The sequence below is a fragment of the Xenopus tropicalis genome, chromosome 6, assembly GCF_000004195.4.
Source record: "Xenopus tropicalis strain Nigerian chromosome 6, UCB_Xtro_10.0, whole genome shotgun sequence".
Lineage (NCBI taxonomy): Eukaryota > Metazoa > Chordata > Amphibia > Anura > Pipidae > Xenopus > Xenopus tropicalis.
The window spans coordinates 143268798-143294446 of record NC_030682.2 but is presented as its reverse complement, the minus strand read 5'-3'; the positions used below and the strand labels follow the sequence as shown (position 1 = coordinate 143294446).

General features: G+C 43.5%; 1 protein-coding gene across 1 annotated transcript; it reads right to left on the bottom strand.

Annotated features, from left to right (window-relative positions):
- tmem71 (transmembrane protein 71) lies at nucleotides 1–24365 on the bottom strand. The gene is made up of 10 exons (XM_012965167.3): nucleotides 23974–24365; nucleotides 20670–20732; nucleotides 11065–11128; nucleotides 8416–8619; nucleotides 7387–7529; nucleotides 6300–6440; nucleotides 3486–3564; nucleotides 1471–1532; nucleotides 1049–1104; nucleotides 1–144 (listed from the first exon to the last, which is right to left on the bottom strand). Exons 2-10 carry the CDS (start codon nucleotides 20713–20715, stop codon nucleotides 136–138), a joined length of 804 nt encoding a protein of 267 aa, XP_012820621.2. The 5' UTR covers nucleotides 20716–20732; nucleotides 23974–24365; the 3' UTR covers nucleotides 1–135.
- Nucleotides 24366–25649: the final 1284 nt, after the last annotated feature.

Here is a 25649-nt window from a genome sequence, read left to right as displayed (position 1 = left end):
TCGTGGTGCAATAACTAAACTTTATGGAAATGGTTTCACGCATAAAACCCACGTAGAGAGGAGACATTAAGGCTGATGTTGGCCTCTCAGTTCATCATGGATCCCAGCTGGAATGGATCTTTGGGAGGTTGAGTTTCAGGTGACCTAGAAATAAATCAAAACAGAGTTTTCAGAGGAAACCAAGGAAAATATGGTTTATTGTAATGCAAAAGTATTTGGTAGTAGGGATGCACCAAATCCAGGATTCCTTATGGGATTCAGCCAAGATTCTGCCTTTTTCGTTTGGATTCGGCCGAATCCATGGTCCTGGCTGAACCGAATCCGAAAAATCACATGAGTTTTTGTCATGTAAACACGGAAGTTGAAATTTTTTTGACATTTAACCCTTCAAAAACTTCGGTTCGGTATTCGGCTGAATCCTTTACGTAGGATTCGGGGGTTCGGCCTTATCCAAAAAAGTGGATTCGGTGCATCCCTTAATAAAAGTAATAAAAAAGAGGGAACTCCGCCCAAACACAAGCTTTTAAAGTGTAAACATAATTTCAAGCAACTTTGCAATATACATCAATTAAAAAATATGCAGCCTTTTCATGATATTTAATGTAATAATCTGGTTTGGAACAGTTCCCTAAGCCCCGCCCCCTGTTCCCCTGCTTATCTGGCTGACTACTTTGTGACTCAAATAAAATGTAACAGTAGTCGCCTGTCCCTCAGCCTGCCTCCTCCCAATCCCACAATTCCCTGCTGCACACGTGATGTCAATAAGGAAAGGAACATCCCAGTGCAATGCATTGTGGGTTATGTAGTTCCTGCAATTGGTAACATCAGTGTTTTAGTCCCTCCTCCCCTGCCCGGATTTCAGATGATGCAGAAAGAGAAGAACTGTTTTGCAGCTGGATTTCAGCATATAAAATGGGATTTATTCCTACTGTTTGAAAGAACAGATTACAGGGATAGGGATATTAGGGGTTTCTGTGTTGTGTGGGGCTCTAAAAACACATTTTGGTCTGGAAGCTGGAGTTCCCCTTTAATTTCCTGAACGCCTTACCTTCTTGTTGAAAGTTCGAGCCCGGAGAAAGGATTGTGGTGGTTGTGAGAGAAGAGCTTTGGAAAGGAAAAAAAAAAAGAAGTTTTGTGAAGGGAGATGGAGGGTTAAAACTAGACATTTAGGAAAGTGTATGCTATAGTGAATAAACTACCCCCTATTGTAACCTTTTTTACAGGCCATGGAACTCTGAGCTGACTTCTAATATCCTCATATTTTGCAACAGGGGGTACTTTATTTATTATAATATACAAGTTTTAGTGGGTCATGTGACAGAAATGACATCACTAAACTACGATTATAACTGATGACATCACCAAGCACCTTTTTTTTTTCTCTTCACATTTGGTGACACTTTTTGTGGTCGTTTTACTACAAACGTGTTTTAACTATTAAATGTGTTTCTAATAGTATAGGAAACTTACAGAACAAGCAGATCAGCAGAAGAGCAGTCAGCAGAGCAGAGATCACTTCGTACAACCCAAACCTGTATAAATACAAATAATTGTTAGAATCACTAATGTACCCACAGCCAAGTAATGGGAAGCGGCAACATTGTTTGGCAAATACACGGCAAGTTGGTCCTGGCATAGAAGCGGAACGTCACCATTGGTATTTTGTGTGTTATAGAATGTCCTAATCCTAGCAACTTTGCATTTGGCCTTCATTATGTATTTATTATAGATTTTTTTAATTATTTGCCTTCCTCCTATGACTCTTTCCAGCTTTCAAATGGGGGTCGCTGGCCCCAGCAGCCAGAGAGCTATTGCTCTGTTAGCTTACAATATTATTATTATTGTTTAGGGATGCACCGAACCCCCGAATGCTTCGTAACGGATTCTGCCGAATAAAGAACTAAATCTGAATTCTAATTAGCAAATGCTAATTATGTTACAGAAGGGTTAAATGTTCATTAGCAAATGCTAATTAGGGTACGGAAGGGTTACATTTTCAATGTCCATGTTTACGTGACAGGAGCATGGATTTGGTGCATCCCTATATTCACAATTATGTTTGCACATTAAGGGGATGATTTATCAACGGTCAAGTTTAAGTTTTGTTCTCAATTCGACTTTTTTGGTGCTTTAAGTTATGTTTCGAAAACTCAAATGTCTTTGTCATAAAAGATTACGAGTTGCCCTAGGCAATGTCAAGCCATGTACAGGTATAGGGATGCCTTATCCGGAAACTCGGATTAAGGAAAGGCCATCTCCCATTATAAGAAAATAATTCTAATTTTTAAAAATGATTCCCTTTTTCTCTGTAATAATAAAACAGTACCTGTACTTGATCCCAACTAAGATATAATTACCCCTTATTGGGGGCAGAACAGCCCTACTGGGTTTATTTCATGGTTAAATGATTCCCTTTTCTCTGTAATAATAAAACAGTACCTGTACTTGATCCCAACTAAGATATAATTACCCCTTATTGGGGGCAGAACAGCCCTATTGGGTTTATTTAATGGTTAAATGATTCCCTTTTCTCTGTAATAATAAAACAGTACCTGTACTTGATCCCAACTAAGATATAATTACCCCTTATTGGTGACAGAACAGCCCTATTGGGTTTATTTCATGGTTAAATGATTCCCTTTTCTCTGTAATAATAAAACAGTACCTGTACTTGATCCCAACTAAGATATAATTACCCCTTATTGGGGGCAGAACAGCCCTATTGGGTTTATTTCATGGTTAAATGATTTCCTTTTCTCTGTAATAATAAAACAGTACCTGTACTTGATCCCAACTAAGATATAATTACCCCTTATTGGGGGCAGAACAGCCCTATTGGGTTTATTTAATGGTTAAATGATTCCCTTTTCTCTGTAATAATAAAACAGTACCTGTACTTGATCCCAACTAAGATATAATTACCCCTTATTGGGGGCAGAACAGTCCTATTGGGTTTATTTAATGGTTAAATGATTCCCTTTACTCTGTAATAATTCAATATTCAAATGATTCTGAGTAGACTTAAGTTATTGGAGATCCAAATTATGGGAAGATCCCTTATCCAGAAAGCCCCAGGTCCCGTGCATTCTGGAAAAGGGGTCCCATACCTATATTCAATTCGAGTTTTAATCCCATTTGAAACTCAAATATCTGAGTATTCACGTTTATTTCATTCGCACGAGTTTACCAATCTAATAAATAAGCAATTTGCGCGTTTAACTGATATAGAAAAACGAATACACAAATTTGAAAAATTGATAAGTAAGCCCCCAAATGCACCACTCTTGTCCAGCTTTTATAAATTTAAACACAGACAGGGCAAATATGTTCTCTGTGGGAATAATTCCAGGCTGCGCAAATTTTTTAAATGACCCCCACTATTACTAGATACTATCCTAACCTACTATACTATCCTAACCTGTATGAACCAAACCCTTCAGAGACACCATAGGGGATTGATGAGTAACTTGTAGTGTTGTTATTACCTGGCCCACAATATAAGGATGACGATGATTACAGAAAACAAGATCAGTCGATTCATCCACCTTTTGCCATTGCTCCATCCTGAAATGATAAAAGGGTGTTTTTTTTTTTTTAAAGGGCAGACTAAGACGCCTGCAAAACAGTGTTTCGCTCCAACAATCTCGTACATACTGTATATTTACAGAATAATTGTGAGTATACAATTGGAAAATCCTATACAGTTATGTTTTACTAAGTAACTAACTAATTTTATTGAAAAATATAGTGAAGTAAAGCTTTCACATATAGATTGTAAGCTCTACGGGGCAGGGACCTCCATCCTCTTGTTGCCTTTGACTCTTAACTTATTGCAACTGTTACTGTATCTTGTATTTATTTGTATTTATTGTTATACTGTGTATTTATCTATTATTATCTTAATAACCCCCTGTTTGTATTAATGTATTCTACTGTACAGCGCTGCGTACATAAGTAGCGCTTTATAAATAAAAATATACATACATACATACATATAGATTTGGGTCTCATTGAGCCACCGCATAGCTCAGTGACATTCTTTCCTGATTCACTTCCTGTGTTTCTTCCTGTTTGCAGTATACCCCACATTAGTTCAATAAATATGGCTTGCTTTCCAATGCTTTTATAAAACACATCTATAATTTCAGGTATATCTTGTAAAAGGAACTACTTGGTTTTGCTAAGTCACTGTTTGAAGAATAGTAGGTACTAGCCCAGTTAAAGGAATATTGTCATGCTATTAATGGGGTACTTTTTATTTCTAAATGACACTGTTACACAGCAAATAATTCCCTCTGCCATTTAACCTTTTATTCTTGAACCAACAAATGTATTTGTAGCTGTAATATTGGTGTGTAGGCGCCATCTCAGTGCATTGTGCCTGAGTCTGAGCTTTCAGCCAGCGCTACACATTAGAACTGCTTTCAGCTAACCTATTGTTTCTCCTACTCCCATGTAACTGGAGGAGTCCCAAGCCGGACTTGGATTTCTTACTATTGAGTGCTATTCTGATACCTACTGGGAGCTGCTATCTTGCTCCCTTCCCATTGTTCTGCTGATCGGCTGCTGGGGGTGAGGTGGGGGATATCACTCCAACTTGCAGCGCAGCAGTAAAGTGTGCCTGAGTCTGAGCTTTCAGAAGGAGCCAGCGCTACACATTAGAACTGCTTTCAGCTAACCTATTGTTTCTCCTACTCCCATGTAACTGGAGGAGTCCCAAGCCAGACTTGGATTTCTTACTATTGAGTGCTATTCTGATACCTACTGGGAGCTGCTATCTTGCTCCCTTCACATTGTTCTGCTGATTGGCTGCTGGGGGTGAAGGGGGGTATCACTCCAACTTGCAGCGCAGCAGTAAAGTGTGCTTGAGTCTGAGCTTTCAGAAGGAGCCAGTGCTACACATTAGAACTGCTTTCAGGTAACCTATTGTTTCTCCTGCTCCCATGTAACTGGAGGAGTCCCAAGCCGGACTTGGATTTCTTACTATTGAGTGGTATTCTGATACCTACTGGGAGCTGCTATCTTGCTCCCTCCCCATTGTTCTGCTGATTGGCAGCTGGGGGTGAGGAGGGGGGATATCACTCCAACTTGCAGCGCAGCAGTAAAGTGTGCCTGAGTCTGAGCTTTCAGAAGGAGCCAGCGCTACACATTAGAACTGCTTTCAGCTAACCTATTGTTTCTCCTACTCCCATGTAACTGGAGGAGTCCCAAGCCGGACTTGGATTTCTTACTATTGAGTGCTATTCTGATACCTACTGGGAGCTGCTATCTTGCTGCCTTCCCATTGTTCTACTGATCGGCTGCTGGGGGTGAGGGGGGGGATATCACTCCAACTTACAGTGTAGCAGTAAAGTGTGCCTGAGTCTGTGCTTTCAGAAGGAGCCAGTGCTACACAATAGAACTGCTTTCAGCTAACCTATTGTTTCTCCTACTCCCATGTAACTGGAGGAGTCCCAAGCCGGACTTGGATTTCTTTTTTATTGAGTGCTATTCTGATACCTACTGGGAGCTGCTATCTTGCTCCCTTCCCATTGTTCTGCTGATCGGCTGCTGGGAGGGGAGTGGGGGGGATATCACTCCAACTTGCAGCGCAGCAGTAAAGTGAGACTGAAGTTTATCAGAGCACAGGTCACATGGCTGTGGCACCCTGGGAAATAAAGAATATGGCTAGCCCCATGGAAAAAACAGATTACAATGTAGTATTTTGCTGGAGAAGCTCTATTAACGTTAACTTTTAGAATGTCCTAGTCCAACTTAGCAACTGGTCTTCATTATTTTTTTTTTATAGTTTTCAAATTATTAGCCTTCCAGTTTCCAGTTTTCAAATGGGGGTCACTCAATTAAACCACTGCCTGGTTGCCAAGGTAAATAAAACCCTAGCAACCAGATAGGTGCTGAAATTCCAAACTGGAGAGCTGCTGAACAAAAAGCTAAATAACTGTAAAACCACAAAAAAATAGAGACCAACTGCAAACTCTCAGAATATCAGTGACTACATCATACTAAAAGTTCATTCAAAGGTGAACAACCCCCTTAGGGAGCAGCTTTTCTCAGAGGCTGCAGTTTAAGGGGTACGTGCTCCTATAGAGATAATTAGCTCCATTTAATCATATTGTCCTATGTATATGGGGGCAGAGAGCTGGGAGAGTTCAAGACAGAAGGAAAGAATGTTCCATTACTGACTTCTAATAGCAAAAAAATTGGGAAATTATGTTTTTTTTTTCAAATATAAACAATATGTATGTATGTATACATGTATATATATTATGTATAGATATGAAGCAATCATTAAAATATACCAGTGGCTGGGGCGGAACATTCATAGCCTGATGACTGTAGGAGCATTAAATCCACTGATGCATCAGGGCAATATTGCGATTGGTCAGAATACAGCTTTGTTGGAGTCCAGTTTCTCACATCATATAGGAAGGCACATTGATCTGTTGGAATAAACAATATACTGGTTACAGAACTGAGCAACAGCAGCGAATATAAAAGGGGTTGTAAACCCAACCGCAATGCTTTGTCACTGCGCCCCCTGGTTATCTATAGAAGCTGCTGAAAAATGGAATTAAAGATGCAATAAAATTCACCAATGAAAGTTCTACTGACCATTATAAATGCAGAAGAACTAACCAATGAGATTGCTGATCCCCAGCACTATGTCAGGCATCTTGCCATACACTAGTCCGAATTTTTGGGGCTTAAAATCACGATATGGAAAAATTCGGAGTAACCACGATCATTTCTGATGTTCTAAAATGTCACGAAAATGCTTTTAGTCGTACAAAAATATTGTAATTGCCTTCCGAAAGTCATGAAATTTTCAGGTCCAAACGTTTGTAAATGGCACGAAAGCCTTTCTGGTTTTGAAAGGATCCAACCTGGCCAAAATATAGTCACGATACCAAACTTGATGAATTCCGAACTGTTCATAGTCTTCGCGAAAAGTATGATTTTTTTGTGAAACTTAACGAAAACCACAAAAAAGCTGCAAAATTTCAACGAAATTATCATGGACATTCCGAAATGTTCAATAAGTTATAAAAAAATACGTTTTTATGTTATAAATACTTAGTCAAGGTTTTGTAAATGGGCCCCATAGAGATAATTATGACATTTTTCCTTCATTATATGACACAGGAATCAGATATGGGGATAAAGGGACAGACTTGTTCAGTGCTGGGAAAGTCCATACAACCCTGATGTTGTAGGACTACAGCTCCCAGCATGCCTCTACCTTAATTTTATATTACATTATTCTGGGGTTTGTAGTCCAGCAACAACTAAATAAAGTTTGGTTGAGCAGTGCTGTGCAGCAGGGTTTACATCCCCTTTAAAGGCAAACATGAAGGCACGGTTTCCCTAAGATTCTGCATGTTCTACCTGAACTTTGCCTGGAGTTGTCTTCAGAGAGATCAAGCTCTACATCCCAGAGCTCACCCAGAAGAAAAGACCCCGCTTGCTTTATATCATCCATCACATCGAGGCTCCTTTGAGGTATATGTCTGCGTTTTCTTCGAAATACTCTGAAAATCAAAAGTCCCCACGTTAGATTCTTTGGGTGTTTACAGGTGAATATCTAGGTAAACATGTCCCGGGGCAAATGTGACCTTAAAAGTATCATGGGTCAGTATTGGAGTGGTCCCATTTTGTTATTACATTAGAAATATCATTATGTCTTTCTATCTTGCCCAAATCTGATGCATTTTTGAGCGGTAATTAAAGAGGAACTCTGGCTTCCAAACAAAATTTGTTAACGAGCAACACAGAAACCCCTAATATCCCTATCCCCGTAATCTGTTCCTTCAAACAGTAGGAATAAATACCATGTTTATATGCTGAAATCCAACTGCAAAACAGTTCTTCTCTTTCTTTCATTTGAAATCCTGGCAGGGGAGGAGGGACTAAAACACTGATGTTACACATTGTAACAACTTCTCCACAGCTTACAGACAGCATGCAGGAACTACATAACCCACAATGCATTGCACTGGGATGTTCCTTTCCTTATTGACATCACGTGTGCAGCAGGTAATTGTGGGATTGGGAGGATGCAGGCTGAAGGCAGACTGAGGGACAGGCGACTACTGTTACATTTATTTGAGTCACAAAGTAGTCAGCCAGATCAACAGGGGGCGGGGCTTAGGGAACTGTTCCAAACCAGATTATTACATTAAATATCATGAAAAGGCTGAATATTTTCTAAGTGATGTATATTGCAAAGTTGCTTGAAATCATGTTTTATTTTCAAGAAGCTGAAGTTGTGTTTAGGCGGAGTTCCTCTGTAGGGGTGGTTTTCCCATTGAAGTGATCCCAGGCAGCAGTGGTTTAGTGTTGTATGTGTGCCTTAGGTCTAGATTTGTGATTTCTGCTCATAAAGTGATTTAATAGGATGTAAAAAACCAATAGTACCTTGCAAGAGTTTCCTTATATGACACAATAGACTTGGTGGGTTCTAAGGAGATGTTTCCCTCATCATCATACACAATGCTGTCTTCATCAAGCACATAATATCCATTGGAAAGTAGGCGAGGACTGTGCCGACATGGCGAGAAAAAGCCACTCGTGAACGAACCATCATGGCTGATACTTGTGTTCTGCAAATCGAAGGAGTCCCTGAACAGACAGATAACATGCTGAAAATTGGCCGACCTGCTGCTCATATATACAGTGTTAGCATTCTAAGTACCCATGGGCGTCCACAGAAGGGGGCAAGAGGGGGCACTTGCCCCCCCCTGGAAAAGTAGCAAAAAAAACAAAAACCTTACTCCGTTTCTGCACTTTCCCCTCAAGCCCGTTTTTGCTGTGCTCCGATTGGATCTTTCTTCTTGTGGATTCTCCAATCAGAGCACAGCTTCCTTGACAGACAGTAAAATTGACCAATCAGAGCACAGATGCACACAGGGATCGGGAGATTTTGCAAACTGGAAACAGAAATAAAGACTGAAAAGATGAATCTGCAGCTGTAACTTTACCTGAGAACCAACTCTCAACTTTTGCTGCAGTTTTCATCCCACAGGTACTATACAGTTCTAAAGAATCACTAGCTGACATTAAATTGTTTAATTTATAATCTATCCCCTACCCTAACACATGGAGGGTAAGTTAACTCTTTCCCTCTGAAAAAGCTCATTGTGTGTTTATATATGTGTTGTTGTTTTTTGCACTTACTATTTTTTTTCTTTTTTTGTCATTGTTTTGTTCATTTATAGTAAGTTACAGTGGGGCCAATGTTGTGTATCAGTGCCAGTGTTATAGTGCCAGGGCCTGAATATCTGCCATCAGTACCCACTGCTCCTCATGGCATATAATGTGCTGGGTTTGTAAATACGGACTGTGTCTCACTGTATATAATGGGGAGTCAGTACCCACTGCCTTTCTTGCTATAAAACTAACATAAACACATCTAAAGGGGTGGTTCACTTTTAAGTTAACCTTTAGTATGTTATAAAATGGCCTATTCCTAGCAACTTTGCAATTGGTCTTCCTAATTAATTTTTTTGAATAATTTGCCTTTCTCTTCTGCCTCTATACAGATTTCAAATGGGGGCCAAAAAATATATTATTATTATTATAATTTTGTATTACTTATTTTTCCAAGTAGGCCCCTTAACTATTCATATTCCCATCTCTTGTTTAAATCACTACCTGGTTGCTAGGGTAAATAAGACCCTAGCAACCAGATAGCTGCTGAAATACCAAATGGAGAGCTGCTGAACAAAAAGCTAAATAACTGAAAAACCATTAAAAATAAAAGTGAATTCGAATGCGAACTACCCCTTTAAGCTAACTGATCCCAAACACAAATGTTTGCAGATCCCCTAACAGAAGTGCGCGTATGAATACTTTTACTACTAATACTAAACATTTTAGGGTAAAAAAAAAAAAGCACCCCCACCCGCACTTTTGTACAGTATCCCTGGGAGTCAGTGGGAACGGCAAGAGGTAGTTGGGAGGTTAACTTTTTACGTCAGCAGTGAATCCACTAAGTGTCACATTAGCTGTAGGTCAGTCTGTGTATGGGCCATATTTAGCCTCCCCTAGTATCATCCTGCAAAAAAAAAAAAAAAATATATATATTTATCTGTTGCAGGATGATGCTAGCTTACTTGCCCCCCCTTGGAAAATTTTCTGCGGACGCCCATGTAAGTACCACAGAGTCTATTCTCTCTTTCTCTCTGTCCCCAATGTATCTAGAATCGCACAGTAAATGTATGGAAAATGTAAAAAAATGTATGTAATTCTGTTTTAATGTAGTAAAAACAAACAATAAAGCTTGCTCAGGGAAAAAGGGTAAGTTGTGCTCACCACTACATTTTGAACTATTAGGCCGGGGTGCAATGCGGCTGTGACCACAAAATTCATACAGACAAAAACAAGACCAGACTGGCCAGACCGGGGTGAGTGAGTGTAGGACTGGCCAGACCGGGGGTGAGTGAGTGTAGGACTGGCCAGACTGGGGGTGAGTGAGTGTAGGACTGGCCAGACCGGAGGTGAGTGAGTGTAGGACTGGCCAGACCGGGGGTGACTGAGTGTAGGACTGGCCAGACTGGGGGTGAGTGAGTGTAGGAAAGGCCAGACTGGGGGTGAGTGAGTGTAGGACTGGCCAGACCGGGGTGAGTGAGTGTAGGACTGGCCAGACCGGGGGTGAGGTGAGTGAGTGTAGGACAGGCCAGACCGGGGGTGAGTGAGTGTAGGACTGGCCAGACCTGGGGTGAGTGAGTGTAGGACTGGCCAGACCAGGGGTGAGTGTAGGACAGGCCAGACCGGGGCTGAGTGAGTGTAGGACTGGCCAGACTTTTACTTTCAAGAGGTGAATCAATAAAACCAACCTGCAGATTTACCCTAGGTGACTTGACCTACAAACTATGCAGCTCTTATTTCAATCGCCCATGCCATTACCACAAGTGGCTTAATTACTACTCAAGGCACCCCCACACACCAGAAATGAAATAAAGGCCACAAACACAATGGTGAGACATTCTATGTAATTTCAAGGGCACATTCATAATATAAGTACCCAATCGATGGGTAAAAATTAGCGTTCTCTAACAGTTTTACCTTTCAGAACAGTTTCCAAAGAGTTTAATCTGTAGCAGTTTGCAGTCGTTGAAGAAAGAATGTTCTGGAAAAGCACAAATACATTAGTTCCATATACAGTAATGTTAGAAAAAGCCAATTAGCCATTATCCCATAGACCAACTGTGCTGGGTCCCTCCCATTTTCATGACTTTGACCCTAAATAGCCCAGTGTGACTGATGTTTTATTCTTTTAAGAAATAATTCTAAAAATGTAATAATAATAATAATATTGTAAATATGCTTCTTATTCTGATACAGTGAGCATTAAGCATACAGTTGTTACTCTAGTATCCTACAGGCCCATACACTGGGAATTCATATACGTTTAATGTCAGTATTGCAGGTTGTGGGGTCCAGTTACCCTTTGTATTATCACAGACCTGCCCATTGAGCCTTGTTAATTAATCAATAACTTTGCCTCTTATAGGTCTCTAGTAAGGCCTCACCTTGAGTATGGGGGGCAGTTTTGGGCTCCAGTCCTTAAAGAGATACTGACGCTGAAACTCACTCAACACAACTTGTACAGAAAAATCAATAAAGGCTGTATTTAAGTTCCCAACATTTCAGTCACACTTAGTGACCTTTCTCAAGGGAAAACAAACAATGAAGTGTGATGGAAGTAAGGACCCTCACCCTCCCCATTTGAGGAAAAAATGGCCCCAAAGTTAAACACAACATTGCCATAGGAACCAGTGGGTGTAATGCGTGTCATAGTTGATCGGATACAAAGTGAAAAATAATGAGGTAAAGATAAACAGAGAATCATTACAGCAGTGAGAGGTAATGAAATCCATGATCGGTAACACTGTTTGAACTATTGCAGTATTATAATAGTTATAGACAATATCCCATAGACTGGACCTATTGAGGCCACTGAGGTAACTTACAGTCATAGTGTCAAGGTTCACGGTCTCTCCCCACTGTGACCACAGTAAGTTACCTCAGTAACCTCAATAGGTTCAGTCTATAGGAAATTGTCTATAACTATTATTATACAGTAGAACCCCAAATTTACGTCCCCGAATGTAACGTTTTCCCGCCTTTTTCACCATTTTGTTGTGGTCCCACCAATTTGTATGCATTCCTATGGGCTCTATTCCCGGGATTTACGTTTAAATTTCCACGCATTTTGCACTGTTTTTAACATGCCTCTCCCTAGCAAATCGCTTCATTTTAAGCTGAAAAAGACGCTTACTTTAGGAAGCAAAGTTTCCCCATGTCTTGCGATCGCAGGCGCCATCTTGGGAAGGTCAGCTTCACCACTATCGCCTCATAATACACACTGCGCATGCATTCATTTTGAAGTCAATGTTATGGGGTGTCTCTGTGTCAGTGTCATGTAGCAATGGGGTGTCAGTGCTGAATGCTTTTTGGGTAGAGGGGGGGAAGGGGTGTCTCTGTGTCAGTGTCATGTAGCAATGGGGTGTCAGTGCTGAATGCTCTTTGGGTAGAGGGGGGGGAAGGGGTGTCTCTGTGTCAGTGTCATGTAGCAATGGGGTGTCAGTGCTGAATGCTCTTTGGGTAGAGGGGGGGAAGGGGTGCCTCTATGTCAGTGTCATGTAGCAATGGGGTGTCAGTGCTGAATGCTCTTTGGGTAGAGGGGGGGGAAGGGGTGCCTCTATGTCAGTGTCATGTAGCAATGGGGTGTCAGTGCTGAATGCTTTTTGGGTAGAGGGGGGGAAGGGGTGTCTCTATGTCAGTGTCATGTAGCAATGGGGTGTCAGTGCTGAATGCTTTTTGGGTAGAGGGGGGGAAGGGGTGTCTCTATGTCAGTGTCATGTAGCAATGGGGTGTCAGTGCTGAATGCTTTTTGGGTAGAGGGGGGGAAGGGGTGTCTCTATGTCAGTGTCATGTAGCAATGGGGTGTCAGTGCTGAATGCTTTTTGGGTAGAGGGGGGGAAGGGGTGTCTCTGTGTCAGTGTCATGTAGCAATGGGGTGTCAGTGCTGAATGCTCTTTGGGTAGAGGGGGGAAGGGGTGTCTCTATGTCAGTGTCATGTAGCAATGGGGTGTCAGTGCTGAATGCTTTTTGGGTAGAGGGGGGGGAAGGGGTGTCTCTATGTCAGTGCCATGTAGCAATGGGGTGTCAGTGCTGAATGCTCTTTGGGTAGAGGGGGGGGAAGGGGTGTCTCTATGTCAGTGTCATGTAGCAATGGGGTGTCAGTGCTGAATGCTTTTTGGGTAGAGGGGGGGGAAGGGGTGCCTCTATGTCAGTGCCATGTAGCAATGGGGTGTCAGTGCTGAATGCTTTTTGGGTAGAGGGGGGGGAAGGGGTGTCTCTATGTCAGTGCCATGTAGCAATGGGGTGTCAGTGCTGAATGCTTTTTGGGTAGAGGGGGGAAGGGGTGTCTCTATTTCAGTGCCATGTAGCAATGGGGTGTCAGTGCTGAATGCTTTTTGGGTAGAGGGGGGGAAGGGGTGTCTCTGTGTCAGTGTCATGTAGCAATGGGGTGTCAGTGCTGAATGCTCTTTGTGTAGAGGGGGGGAAGGGGTGTCTCTATGTCAGTGTCATGTAGCAATGGGGTGTCAGTGCTGAATGCTTTTTGGGTAGAGGGGGGGAAGGGGTGTCTCTGTGTCAGTGTCATGTAGCAATGGGGTGTCAGTGCTGAATGCTCTTTGGGTAGAGGGGGGGGAAGGGGTGCCTCTATGTCAGTGCCATGTAGCAATGGGGTGTCAGTGCTGAATGCTTTTTGGGTAGAGGGGGGGGAAGGGGTGTCTCTATGTCAGTGCCATGTAGCAATGGGGTGTCAGTGCTGAATGCTTTTTGGGTAGAGGGGGGAAGGGGTGTCTCTATTTCAGTGCCATGTAGCAATGGGGTGTCAGTGCTGAATGCTTTTTGGGTAGAGGGGGGGAAGGGGTGCCTCTATGTCAGTGCCATGTAGCAATGGGGTGTCAGTGCTGAATGCTTTTTGGGTAGAGGGGGGGAAGGGGTGTCTCTATTTCAGTGCCATGTAGCAATGGGGTGTCAGTGCTGAATGCTTTTTGGGTAGAGGGGGGGGAAGGGGTGCCTCTATGTCAGTGTCATGTAGCAATGGGGTGTCAGTGCTGAATGCTTTTTGGGTAGAGGGGGGGAAGGGGTGTCTCTATGTCAGTGTCATGTAGCAATGGGGTGTCAGTGCTGAATGCTTTTTGGGTAGAGGGGGGGAAGGGGTGTCTCTATGTCAGTGTCATGTAGCAATGGGGTGTCAGTGCTGAATGCTTTTTGGGTAGAGGGGGGGAAGGGGTGTCTCTATGTCAGTGTCATGTAGCAATGGGGTGTCAGTGCTGAATGCTTTTTGGGTAGAGGGGGGGAAAGGGGTGCCTCTATGTCAGTGTCATGTAGCAATGGGGTGTCAGTGCTGAATGCTTTTTGGGTAGAGGGGGGGAAGGGGTGTCTCTATTTCAGTGCCATGTAGCAATGGGGTGTCAGTGCTGAATGCTTTTTGGGTAGAGGGGGGGGAAGGGGTGCCTCTATGTCAGTGTCATGTAGCAATGGGGTGTCAGTGCTGAATGCTTTTTGGGTAGAGGGGGGGAAGGGGTGCCTCTATGTCAGTGTCATGTAGCAATGGGGTGTCAGTGCTGAATGCTTTTTGGGTAGAGGGGGGGAAGGGGTGTCTCTATGTCAGTGTCATGTAGCAATGGGGTGTCAGTGCTGAATGCTTTTTGGGTAGAGGGGGGGGAAGGGGTGTCTCTATGTCAGTGTCATGTAGCAATGGGGTGTCAGTGCTGAATGCTTTTTGGGTAGAGGGGGGGAAGGGGTGTCTCTATGTCAGTGTCATGTAGCAATGGGGTGTCAGTGCTGAATGCTTTTTGGGTAGAGGGGGGGAAAGGGGTGCCTCTATGTCAGTGTCATGTAGCAATGGGGTGTCAGTGCTGAATGCTTTTTGGGTAGAGGGGGGGGAAGGGGTGCCTCTATGTCAGTGTCATGTAGCAATGGGGTGTCAGTGCTGAATGCTTTTTGGGTAGAGGGGGGAAGGGGTGTCTCTATGTCAGTGCCATGTAGCAATGGGGTGTCAGTGCTGAATGCTTTTTGGGTAGAGGGGGGAAGGGTGTCTCTATGTCAGTGTCATGTAGAAATGGGGTGTCAGTGCTGAATGCTTTTTGGGTAGAGGGGGGGGAAGGGGTGGCTCTATGTCAGTGCCATGTAGCAATGGGGTGTCAGTGCTGAATGCTTTTTGGGTAGAGGGGGGGAAGGGGTGTCTCTGTGTCAGTGTCATGTAGCAATGGGGTGTCAGTGCTGAATGCTCTTTGGGTAGGGGGGGGGAAGGGGTGCCTCTATGTCAGTGCCATGTAGCAATGGGGGGTCAGTGCTGAATGCTTTTTGGGTAGAGGGGGGGGAAGGGGTGTCTCTATGTCAGTGCCATGTAGCAATGGGGTGTCAGTGCTGAATGCTTTTTGGGTAGAGGGGGGAAGGGGTGTCTCTATTTCAGTGCCATGTAGCAATGGGGTGTCAGTGCTGAATGCTTTTTGGGTAGAGGGGGGGAAGGGGTGCCTCTATGTCAGTGCCATGTAGCAATGGGGTGTCAGTGCTGAATGCTTTTTGGGTAGAGGGGGGGAAGGGGTGTCTCTATTTCAGTGCCATGTAGCAATGGGGTGTCAGTGCTGAATGCTTTTTGGGTAGAGGGGGGGAAGGGGTGTCTCTATTTCAGTGCCATGTAGCAATGGGGTGTCAGTGCTGAATGCTTTTTGGGTAGAGGGAGGGGAAGGGGTGCCTCTATGTCAGTGTCATGTAGCAATGGGGTGTCAGTGCTGAATGCTTTTTTGGTAGAGGGGGGGGAAGGGGTGCCTCTATGTCAGTGTCATGTAGCAATGGGGTGTCAGTGCTGAATGCTTTTTGGGTAGAGGGGGGGAAGGGGTGCCTCTATGTCAGTGTCATGTAGCAATGGGGTGTCAGTGCTGAATGCTTTTTGGGTAGAGGGGGGGAAGGGGTGTCTCTATGTCAGTGTCATGTAGCAATGGGGTGTCAGTGCTGAATGCTTTTTGGGTAGAGGGGGGGAAGGGGTGTCTCTATGTCAGTGTCATGTAGCAATGGGGTGTCAGTGCTGAATGCTTTTTGGGTAGAGGGGGGGAAGGGGTGTCTCTATTTCAGTGCCATGTAGCAATGGGGTGTCAGTGCTGAATGCTTTTTGGGTAGAGGGGGGGAAGGGGTGTCTCTATTTCAGTGCCATGTAGCAATGGGGTGTCAGTGCTGAATGCTTTTGGGTAGAGGGGGGGAAGGGGTGTCTCTATTTCAGTGCCATGTAGCAATGGGGTGTCAGTGCTGAATGCTTTTTGGGTAGAGGGGGGGAAGGGGTGTCTCTATTTCAGTGCCATGTAGCAATGGGGTGTCAGTGCTGAATGCTTTTTTGGTAGAGGGGGGGAAGGGGTGTCTCTATTTCAGTGCCATGTAGCAATGGGGTGTCAGTGCTGAATGCTTTTTGGGTAGAGGGGGGGGAAGGGGTGCCTCTATGTCAGTGTCATGTAGCAATGGGGTGTCAGTGCTGAATGCTTTTTGGGTAGAGGGGGGGAAGGGGTGTCTCTATGTCAGTGTCATGTAGCAATGGGGTGTCAGTGCTGAATGCTTTTTGGGTAGAGGGGGGGAAAGGGGTGCCTCTATGTCAGTGTCATGTAGCAATGGGGTGTCAGTGCTGAATGCTTTTTGGGTAGAGGGGGGGGAAGGGGTGCCTCTATGTCAGTGTCATGTAGCAATGGGGTGTCAGTGCTGAATGCTTTTTGGGTAGAGGGGGGGAAGGGGTGTCTCTATGTCAGTGTCATGTAGAAATGGGGTGTCAGTGCTGAATGCTTTTTGGGTAGAGGGGGGGGAAGGGGTGGCTCTATGTCAGTGTCATGTAGCAATGGGGTGTCAGTGCTGAATGCTTTTTGGGTAGAGGGGGGGGAAGGGGTGCCTCTATGTCAGTGCCATGTAGCAATGGGGTGTCAGTGCTGAATGCTCTTTGGGTAGAGGGGGGGAAGGGGTGCCTCTATGTCAGTGTCATGTAGCAATGGGGGTGTCAGTGCTGAATGCTTTTTGGGTAGAGGGGGGGAAGGGGTGTCTCTATTTCAGTGCCATGTAGCAATGGGGTGTCAGTGCTGAATGCTTTTTGGGTAGAGGGGGGGGAAGGGGTGCCTCTATGTCAGTGCCATGTAGCAATGGGGTGTCAGTGCTGAATGCTTTTTGGGTAGAGGGGGGGAAGGGGTGTCTCTATGTCAGTGTCATGTAGCAATGGGGTGTCAGTGCTGAATGCTTTTTGGGTAGAGGGGGGGAAGGGGTGCCTCTATGTCAGTGTCATGTAGCAATGGGGTGTCAGTGCTGAATGCTTTTTGGGTAGAGGGGGGGGAAGGGGTGTCTCTATGTCAGTGTCATGTAGCAATGGGGTGTCAGTGCTGAATGCTTTTTGGGTAGAGGGGGGGGGAAGGGGTGTCTCTATGTCAGTGTCATGTAGCAATGGGGTGTCAGTGCTGAATGCTTTTTGGGTAGAGGGGGGGGAAGGGGTGCCTCTATGTCAGTGTCATGTAGCAATGGGGTGTCAGTGCTGAATGCTTTTTGGGTAGAGGGGGGGAAGGGGTGTCTCTATTTCAGTGCCATGTAGCAATGGGGTGTCAGTGCTGAATGCTTTTTGGGTAGAGGGGGGGGGAAGGGGTGCCTCTATGTCAGTGTCATGTAGCAATGGGGTGTCAGTGCTGAATGCTTTTTGGGTAGAGGGGGGGAAGGGGTGTCTCTATTTCAGTGCCATGTAGCAATGGGGTGTCAGTGCTGAATGCTTTTTGGGTAGAGGGGGGGGGAAGGGGTGCCTCTATGTCAGTGTCATGTAGCAATGGGGTGTCAGTGCTGAATGCTTTTTGGGTAGAGGGGGGGAAGGGGTGCCTCTATGGCAATGTTGTGTTACATTTTGGTACAATTTTTTTCTTCAAATGGGGAGGTAGGGTCCTCACTTTCATCACACTTTATTGTTTGTTTTCCCTTGAGAAAGGTCACTAAGCGTGGCTGAAATGTTGGGAACTTAAATAAAGCCTTTTGTTGATTTTTCTGTACAAGTTGTGTTGAGTGAGTTTCAGTGTCAGTATCTCTTTAAGGACTGGAGCCCAAAACTGCCCCCCAGTCCTGTTGAGTGAGATACTTTTTTCTTAGATAGACAGATAGGTAGATAGATAGATAGATAGATAGATAGATAGATAGACAGGTAGATAGATAGATAAATGATAGATAGATAGGTAGATAGACAGGTAGATAGATAGATAGATAGATAGATAGATAGATAGATAGATAGATAGATAGATCATAGAGAGATAGATAGATAGATAGATAGATAGATAGATGGGTAGATAGATAGATAGATATAGATAGATAGCTGGGTTGATAGATATTAGATAGATAGATAGATAGATAGATAGATAGATAGATAGATAGATAGATGATAGATAGATATAGATAGATAGCTGGGTTGATAGATAATAGATAGATAGATAGATAGATAGATAGATAGATAGATAGATTGATAGATAGCTGGCTAGATAGATAGATGATAGATAGATAGATAGATAGATAGTTGTGTTGATAGATAGATAGATAGATAGATATATAGATAGATAGACAGGTAGATAGATAGATAGATAGTTGTGTTGATAGATAGATGGGTAGATAGATAGATAGATGATAGATAGATAGATAGATAGATAGATAGATATAGATAGATATAGATAGATAGCTGGGTTGATAGATGATAGATAGATAGATTGATAGATAGATTGATAGCTGGGTTGATAGATGATAGATAGATAGATAGATAGATAGATAGATAGATAGATAGATAGATAGATAAATAGATAGATAGTTGTGTTGATAGATAGATAAATAGATAGATAGTTGTGTTGATAGATAGATAGATAGATAGATAGATACTGTAGATACAAAATGTTATGATACAGGCTGATCAGTAGTTAATTCAGATTCAGATTACATGGCAACAAAGAAACCAATGCATTGTGTGAGAGAACTGAATATTCAGCATTATCTTGCATGACAGAATTAACCTCACTGATTATGTTTTAATAAAACCCTTAAGCAGCAGCTCGCTGAGCCCACTGAGCACGTGCAGTGCCACCGACACACAGATGGCCTAACAAGATCCAAGATGGGGAGCTGCTGGGAGCAACTTTAAAGGCCTGGCTCATTGCTGTTATAGGGCTGCTGCAGGTCTGGTCTGGTACGCTGATTCTCTTTTAACTTTGACAACCTTTTTTTAAGCATTTTAATATATGCTACTAATTTGCTGTAATCCCTTGTCCCATACTGTTGGATTGTTCCACCCCTCTAAGGATTTCAATTTCAGCCCCTCTCATGCATTCCTCTATCCCAGTATTGTATCTACTGCTAAGTGGAATCCTTAGCTGCTTCTATACATAGATTCTGGCACATCGAGCAACAAATGGTCCCTGCAGGTCCCTCTGAAAGGCATTGTCTGGGACGTTCTTTTTTGCCCCCCTCAATAGAACGACACGGTAAAACCCAACACAAGAAGAAAAATTAAACTGGGCAATAAATTATAAACAATCTCAGAATTATTACTGAAATAAGTCTTTGCTGCCGTGGTTTATTCATTTCAGAATCCAGGAGTTCGGAGGTTAAATTAAAGGAGAAGGAAAGCCTCCAACACCCTTTGGGCTTTGGGTTCCACTTGGTGCCGACCTTTTATTGCAAATTATTTTCAAACCGGAGATAATTATAATGTCAGGGATGAACCCCTATAAATCAGTTGTAGTGATGATGTAGTTGTGGCCGTATCAAGGATAGGATACCCTTTATCTCCCAACCATGATACAATTTAAAGGAGAACTAAAGCCTAACTATAGAGGTAGGGCAGAAATGTTGTACATTATGTTTTGGGCTTCTGTAGCAGCCCAGGGCAACCATAGCCCTTGCAGGGAGGATCTGTGCCCCTAAAGATGCCTCAATAGCTCCCCATCGTTTAATTTTTGCAGAGCTTTAATTGCAAATTATTTTCGGGGATAAACCCCTATAAAATCAGTTGTAGTGATGAGCAATTTTTTTTTGCCAGGCATGGATTCGCAGTGAAATTCCGGATTTTGCCACTGGCTAAAAAAAAATTGGTGAATGAGGAAAAAGTTGCGGTCGCGTAAAAAAAAAAAAAAAAGTCGTGGCCACATCAAGAAAATCTTGAAGATCAAAAAGTATGGTAGCTGCATTTCACAAATTTTTTGGACTAGGGCCCAATGGGCCCCAGCTACAGCCTTCACACCCCCTGTGCAGGGACCCCCACCACACATCCTCCCCTGAGCAGGCGTAAATTAAATGTACCTTCAGTGTGTTGGGTAGGGTGACCAGCAGCTCAGGTGAGTGGCCTGTGGGGTTCGGGTCTGGGCCACCGGGGCCCATAAGGGGCCGTTGAGGTACAAGGGGTCATTGAGGTACAAGTAAGCTGAACGCAGCACCGAGCATATTGCCACAAGCCTGTAGAAACATAGCAATGAGGTGCCCCAAGGTAACTACCTGCACTGGGCACTGAATATTTGCCCAGCCGCACTGACATTGGATATAGCTAGGAACGTATGTGCCTTATATAGATATTTAGGCAAATACATTACATGAAACAAAAATATGGCTCCTACCTCTGTCTGCCACGGGGGTCGATGTCACATTGGGTACATGATCCATAGCGACAAAATCTTCAACTGCAAAATAATAAAATAACAAATTGACATTTTTCTCCTGTTTCTGTTTTGATATTTCTTTACAGAAAGCACTCTATTTAGTCTTTAGGATATTTCACCCATAAGACACAGGTAATAGATAGAAAAATGCAATCTGAACCCCAAAGGATGATTCGGGAGTACCTGCTAGGGAGAGCTTCTTGCTTTAACTCCCAACCATGAGACAGTTAAATCCAGTGATCATGCTGAAATTTAAAGGGAAACTAAAGCCTAACTAAAGAAGTAGGGTAGAAATGTTGTACATTATGTTTTGGGCTTCTGTACCAGCCCAAGGCAACCACAGCCCTTGAGAAGGGAGGATCTGTTCCCCTGAAGATGCCCCCAGTAGCCCCCCATTTCTTTCCTGCTGATTCCTATATATACACAGTCTTGGCTGGGGAAACAGTATCTCCCAGGCCTAGCAGAGTCACTAATCATGGGGCTCTATCCTACTTAGAAATTGTCGCCCGCGGCTATTATTTTGTTGCGCGGCTATTGTTTCGTCGCCCGCGGCTATTATTTTGTTGCGCGGCTATTGTTTCGGCGCCCGCGGCTATTATTTTGTAGCGTGGCTATTATTTTGTCACCCGCGGCTATTATTTTGTCGCCCGCGGCTATTATTTTGTCGTATTATTTTGTCATTCTTTTTTGACGCTGGCGACAATTTTTGGACGTGCGGCGAATTTTTCCGTTTCGCGCAACAATCCGCCAATGGCGAAATGCGGAAATTCGCCGCGAATCCATGCCTGGCGAAACATTTCGCCCATCACTATTAGCAACCCACTGTGCCCTGGGCAGTGTGCCCAACCTAATAAATAGAATGGGACCCCATATAGCATGTTTGACCCCCAAACATTTAATTTAATATAATTAATTTTCATGCCAATTAAGCAACGTGTAGTTTCTGACACAGTCCATGCCTTGAATCTAGGGCTCATGATACACTAACCTACCTGAGTCTGAAGTGGCAGCTGTATATCTGTGTATAACAGGCAGAGAGAAGTCCCTATACAGAGGCCGAGGCTACTCGCTGTAGGTGCAGCACTCATAGCTTGCAGGCTGCTCAGAGGAGCAGTGCCTATCAGAGCACTTAAGATAATGATGGCTGTGGCATTCCTGGCATACTACATTCTGTAGGGCTGTAAGGCCGACATAGGAAGCAGCGCAGGGCAATACTAGGGAATGGAATGAGCCCCGGCCGGCCGGCGATATTTACTCAGGCTCATGTGCACTTAGCAAACATGTAAAGAAGCAAAAATAGAGGGAATCACCGAGCTGCAATGATAATATTTTAGCCAGTTCCTAGGCAACATAGAAACATACAGTCCTTTTATTAAAAATACAGTGAGTTACATAGATCTACCTCTGTCACACATATCTGTCATCTCTATGTGCTTCTCTGTATATCGATATCTGTATTTAGTATCTACTCAGGGATATGTCTATGCCTAATATTGTAAGCGTTTTGGGCAAGGCCCTCTTTACCTTTTTGCATCGGTTAGTGGTATTTTTGTATTATTATGTCATTTAGATGCTCAATTTAGGGAGTGGCAACAGATGCCAATGGGCCCCGTCCATTTAAATAAAACTAACAGGAAGCGCTAACCAATGCTGCAAAAGTAATTATAGTACAGGTATGGGACCTGTTATCCAGAATGCTCGGGACCTGGGGTTTTCAGGATAAGGAAACTTTCTGTAATTTGGATCTCCATAACTTAAGTCTGCTAAAAATCAATTAAAGATTGAATAAACCCAATAGAATTGTTTTGCCTCCAATAAGGGGTAATTACAGTATATCTTAGTTGGGATCAAGTGCAGGTACTGTTTTATTATTACAGAGAAAAGGGAATCATTTAACCATTAAATAAACCCAATAGGGCTGTTCTGCCCCAATAAGGGGTAATTATATCTTAGTTGGGATCAAGTACAGGTACTGTTTTATTATTACAGAGAAAAGGGAATCATTTAACCATGAAATAAACCCAATAGGACTGTTCTGCCCCCAATAAGGGGTAATTATATCTTAGTTGGGATCAAGTACAGGTACTGTTTTATTATTACAGAGAAAAAGGAATCATTTAACCATTAAATAAACCCAATAGGGCTGTTCTGCCCCAATAAGGGGTAATTATATCTTAGTTGGGATCAAGTACAAGGTACTGTTTTATTATTACAGAATTAGAATTATTTTCTTAAATGGAGTCCATGGGAGATGGCCTTTCCGTAATTCGGGTTTCTGGATAATGGATCCCATACCTGTCCATTTTGCATGTAAATCTCCAGATCCCAGGTAGAAGAGTGGTCGGGAAGGGGGGATTTACAGGCAAGTGGGTCGGGGGACACGTCAGAGCGGAGGGAGGATGCGTCAGGGAGTGGGGCCAGGTGAGTTTGCTATTTTGTGCCGGACCCCTCTGAAGATTTTTTTGCAGAGGGGCTCGGCACAGATTAGTGACGCCACTGCTGTGAGTGCAATGAAACCCCTGCATATTATTCAGTGAGAGTAATCAGGAATAGAACCCCAGACTAATACACAATGGGTCCAATAGGTAAGAGCATTCGGAGTTCATTATCTTAGAACAAGCGACCAATTGGCTAAGAGCTTTACACAATCTACTGCTATTTAAAAACTGAAAGGAAATGTTTGATTGGTTGCTATGGATAACTGCATTTGTGCAACATTCATAGTTTAGCCCGTAAAAATGCTGGAAATATCCCCACGGATCCTCAAGGATCTCTTGAAATGGAAGGAAATTGCTGATGTTGCTGAAGTCCTGTGTGCCCTTAGGGTGAAGACACACAGAGCTACTTATTAGCAACTACTTGTCACGGCTACTAAATGCCAGAAAATACCCTGCCATAGACAATACTGAGAATTACCTCTGCTAAAATGCACATAGAGACAATTATCAGTAATTATCAGCATTGTCTATTTCTGTAACTGTGACAAGTAGCTGCTTCTAGTAGCTCTGTGTGTCTTCACCGGAGTAACTAGTAGCAGCTACTTTTCACAGCTACTAAAATAGACAATGCTGATCATTTACTGATAACTGTCTCGACGTGTGTTTTAGCAGAGGCAATTCTCAGTATTGTCTATGGCAGGGTATTTGCTGGAGTTTATTAGCCATAAAAAAAGTAGCTGCTACTAGTAGCTCAGTGTGTCTTCAGCCTAAAGGTACATGTGTGCAGTATCAAATCAGCATCTATCTATATCTGTATGACCTACCTGTTGTATGGCAACCCAACTGGACCACTGTTAAGATATAAAAGCAGTTGTTTTCATCACATAGCCAATGAATTGATGCCTCTGCTACAGTCTTTCTTCTTTTGCTCTCAGGGGATGCTGGGAGTTGTAGTTGCAGCTGAAGATCTGTTCTGTTGTTTGATCTGATTTGAATGGCACAGTCATAGGACTGTATATCCTGTTCTTCTTATCCAGCACCGTACCCCAAGATAATGCACAGCGGGGAAAGAGGGGGTTCTCCTGCAGAACTGGGTGCCTTTGCAATGAGTTTAATGGGTGCAGCCCCTCAGCTGGTCTCTCCCCTCTCTGGGAACAGAACTCACTGCTCAAGCCTCTTGTTTCCTTTCAAACGGAGACTGTGAGCAGCCAGTGGCTGACAGGCGGAATGAGCTCAGCTTCCTGTTACAGTGTCAGGGGCAGTCGCAGGGGCTCACAATGCACATTTACTGTGCAACCCGCACAATCCCACCCTATCCCTGCCGGCCCGGGCATTGCCCTATCCACACACATACCTCTGGCAAGGCAGCTGTCTGTCCATTAAAGTAAAATAGTGGCAGAAGGGGATCTCTACACCAAAAACCTTCAGGAAATGTCTATTTTAGGCCACTTTTCCGGCAACATTGCTTAAACATTTGCAATTGCTTAAAAGGAGAAGGAAAGTTACAATCATTGGGGGAGGGGAGACAAAATAAAAGGCACCCCCCAGTGATTGTAATTGCTTACCCTGATACCCCCGGCAGTTATCTGGTTGCTAGGGTCCAAATTATCTTAGCAACCAGGGACTGGTCTGTACGAGAGACAGGGATATGAAAAGGAAAGGACCTTGGTATAAAAATAAGCGATAAAAAGCGGCACTCCATTTGGTATTTTAGCGGCTATCTGGTTGCTAGGGTCTTATTTACCCTAGCAACCAAGCGGTCGTTTTACCGAGAGATGGGAAAACAAATAGTAGAGGTCCTGCATAGATAGATAAGTAATAAAAAGTATGCAATAACAATAAAATTGTAGCCTCACAGGGCAATAGGTTTTTGGCTGCTGGGATAAGCGACCCCCATGTGATAGTTGGAAAGAATCAGAAGAGAAGGGAAATCATTAAAAAACTATAAAAAATAAATAATGAAACCAACTGAAAAGTTTAAAAGTATGTGATGCAGTGGGACACAAATGATCATTTATAGGGGACCTGTCACCCTAAGAAATAATTCTAAATCCTTTTCTATCATGTTAGTCAAGTAAAATAATCTTTAATTACATTATATAAATGATATAAATACTGTTTGCTTCAGTTTTGGAATTACACAATCACAGCCAGCAGGCAGGCGCCATATTGGGAACACTGTTATTAAGGCATTATTTGCATTATTATGCCAAAATCATGTTTATGTGCCAGAATGGGGGACCAATGCCCATGGCAGGGGCTTATTTATCTCTGCACCTGATTTCCTTCTGGGTGCGCTCTATACCCCTCCCTCTAGTTGTCGCTATGTCAAAGCTCCACCTATTTTGCATTATTGACCACCCAATTAATTCCATCACCCCACCCCTTGTGCACCCCCACCCCCCTATCAGAAAGGTGGTAACCCTAATAGAGGTGGCCAGGGTCGGACTGGGCTGTGGAGGGCCCACCGGGGCCCGCTCCCATAGCGTACCCCTCCCCC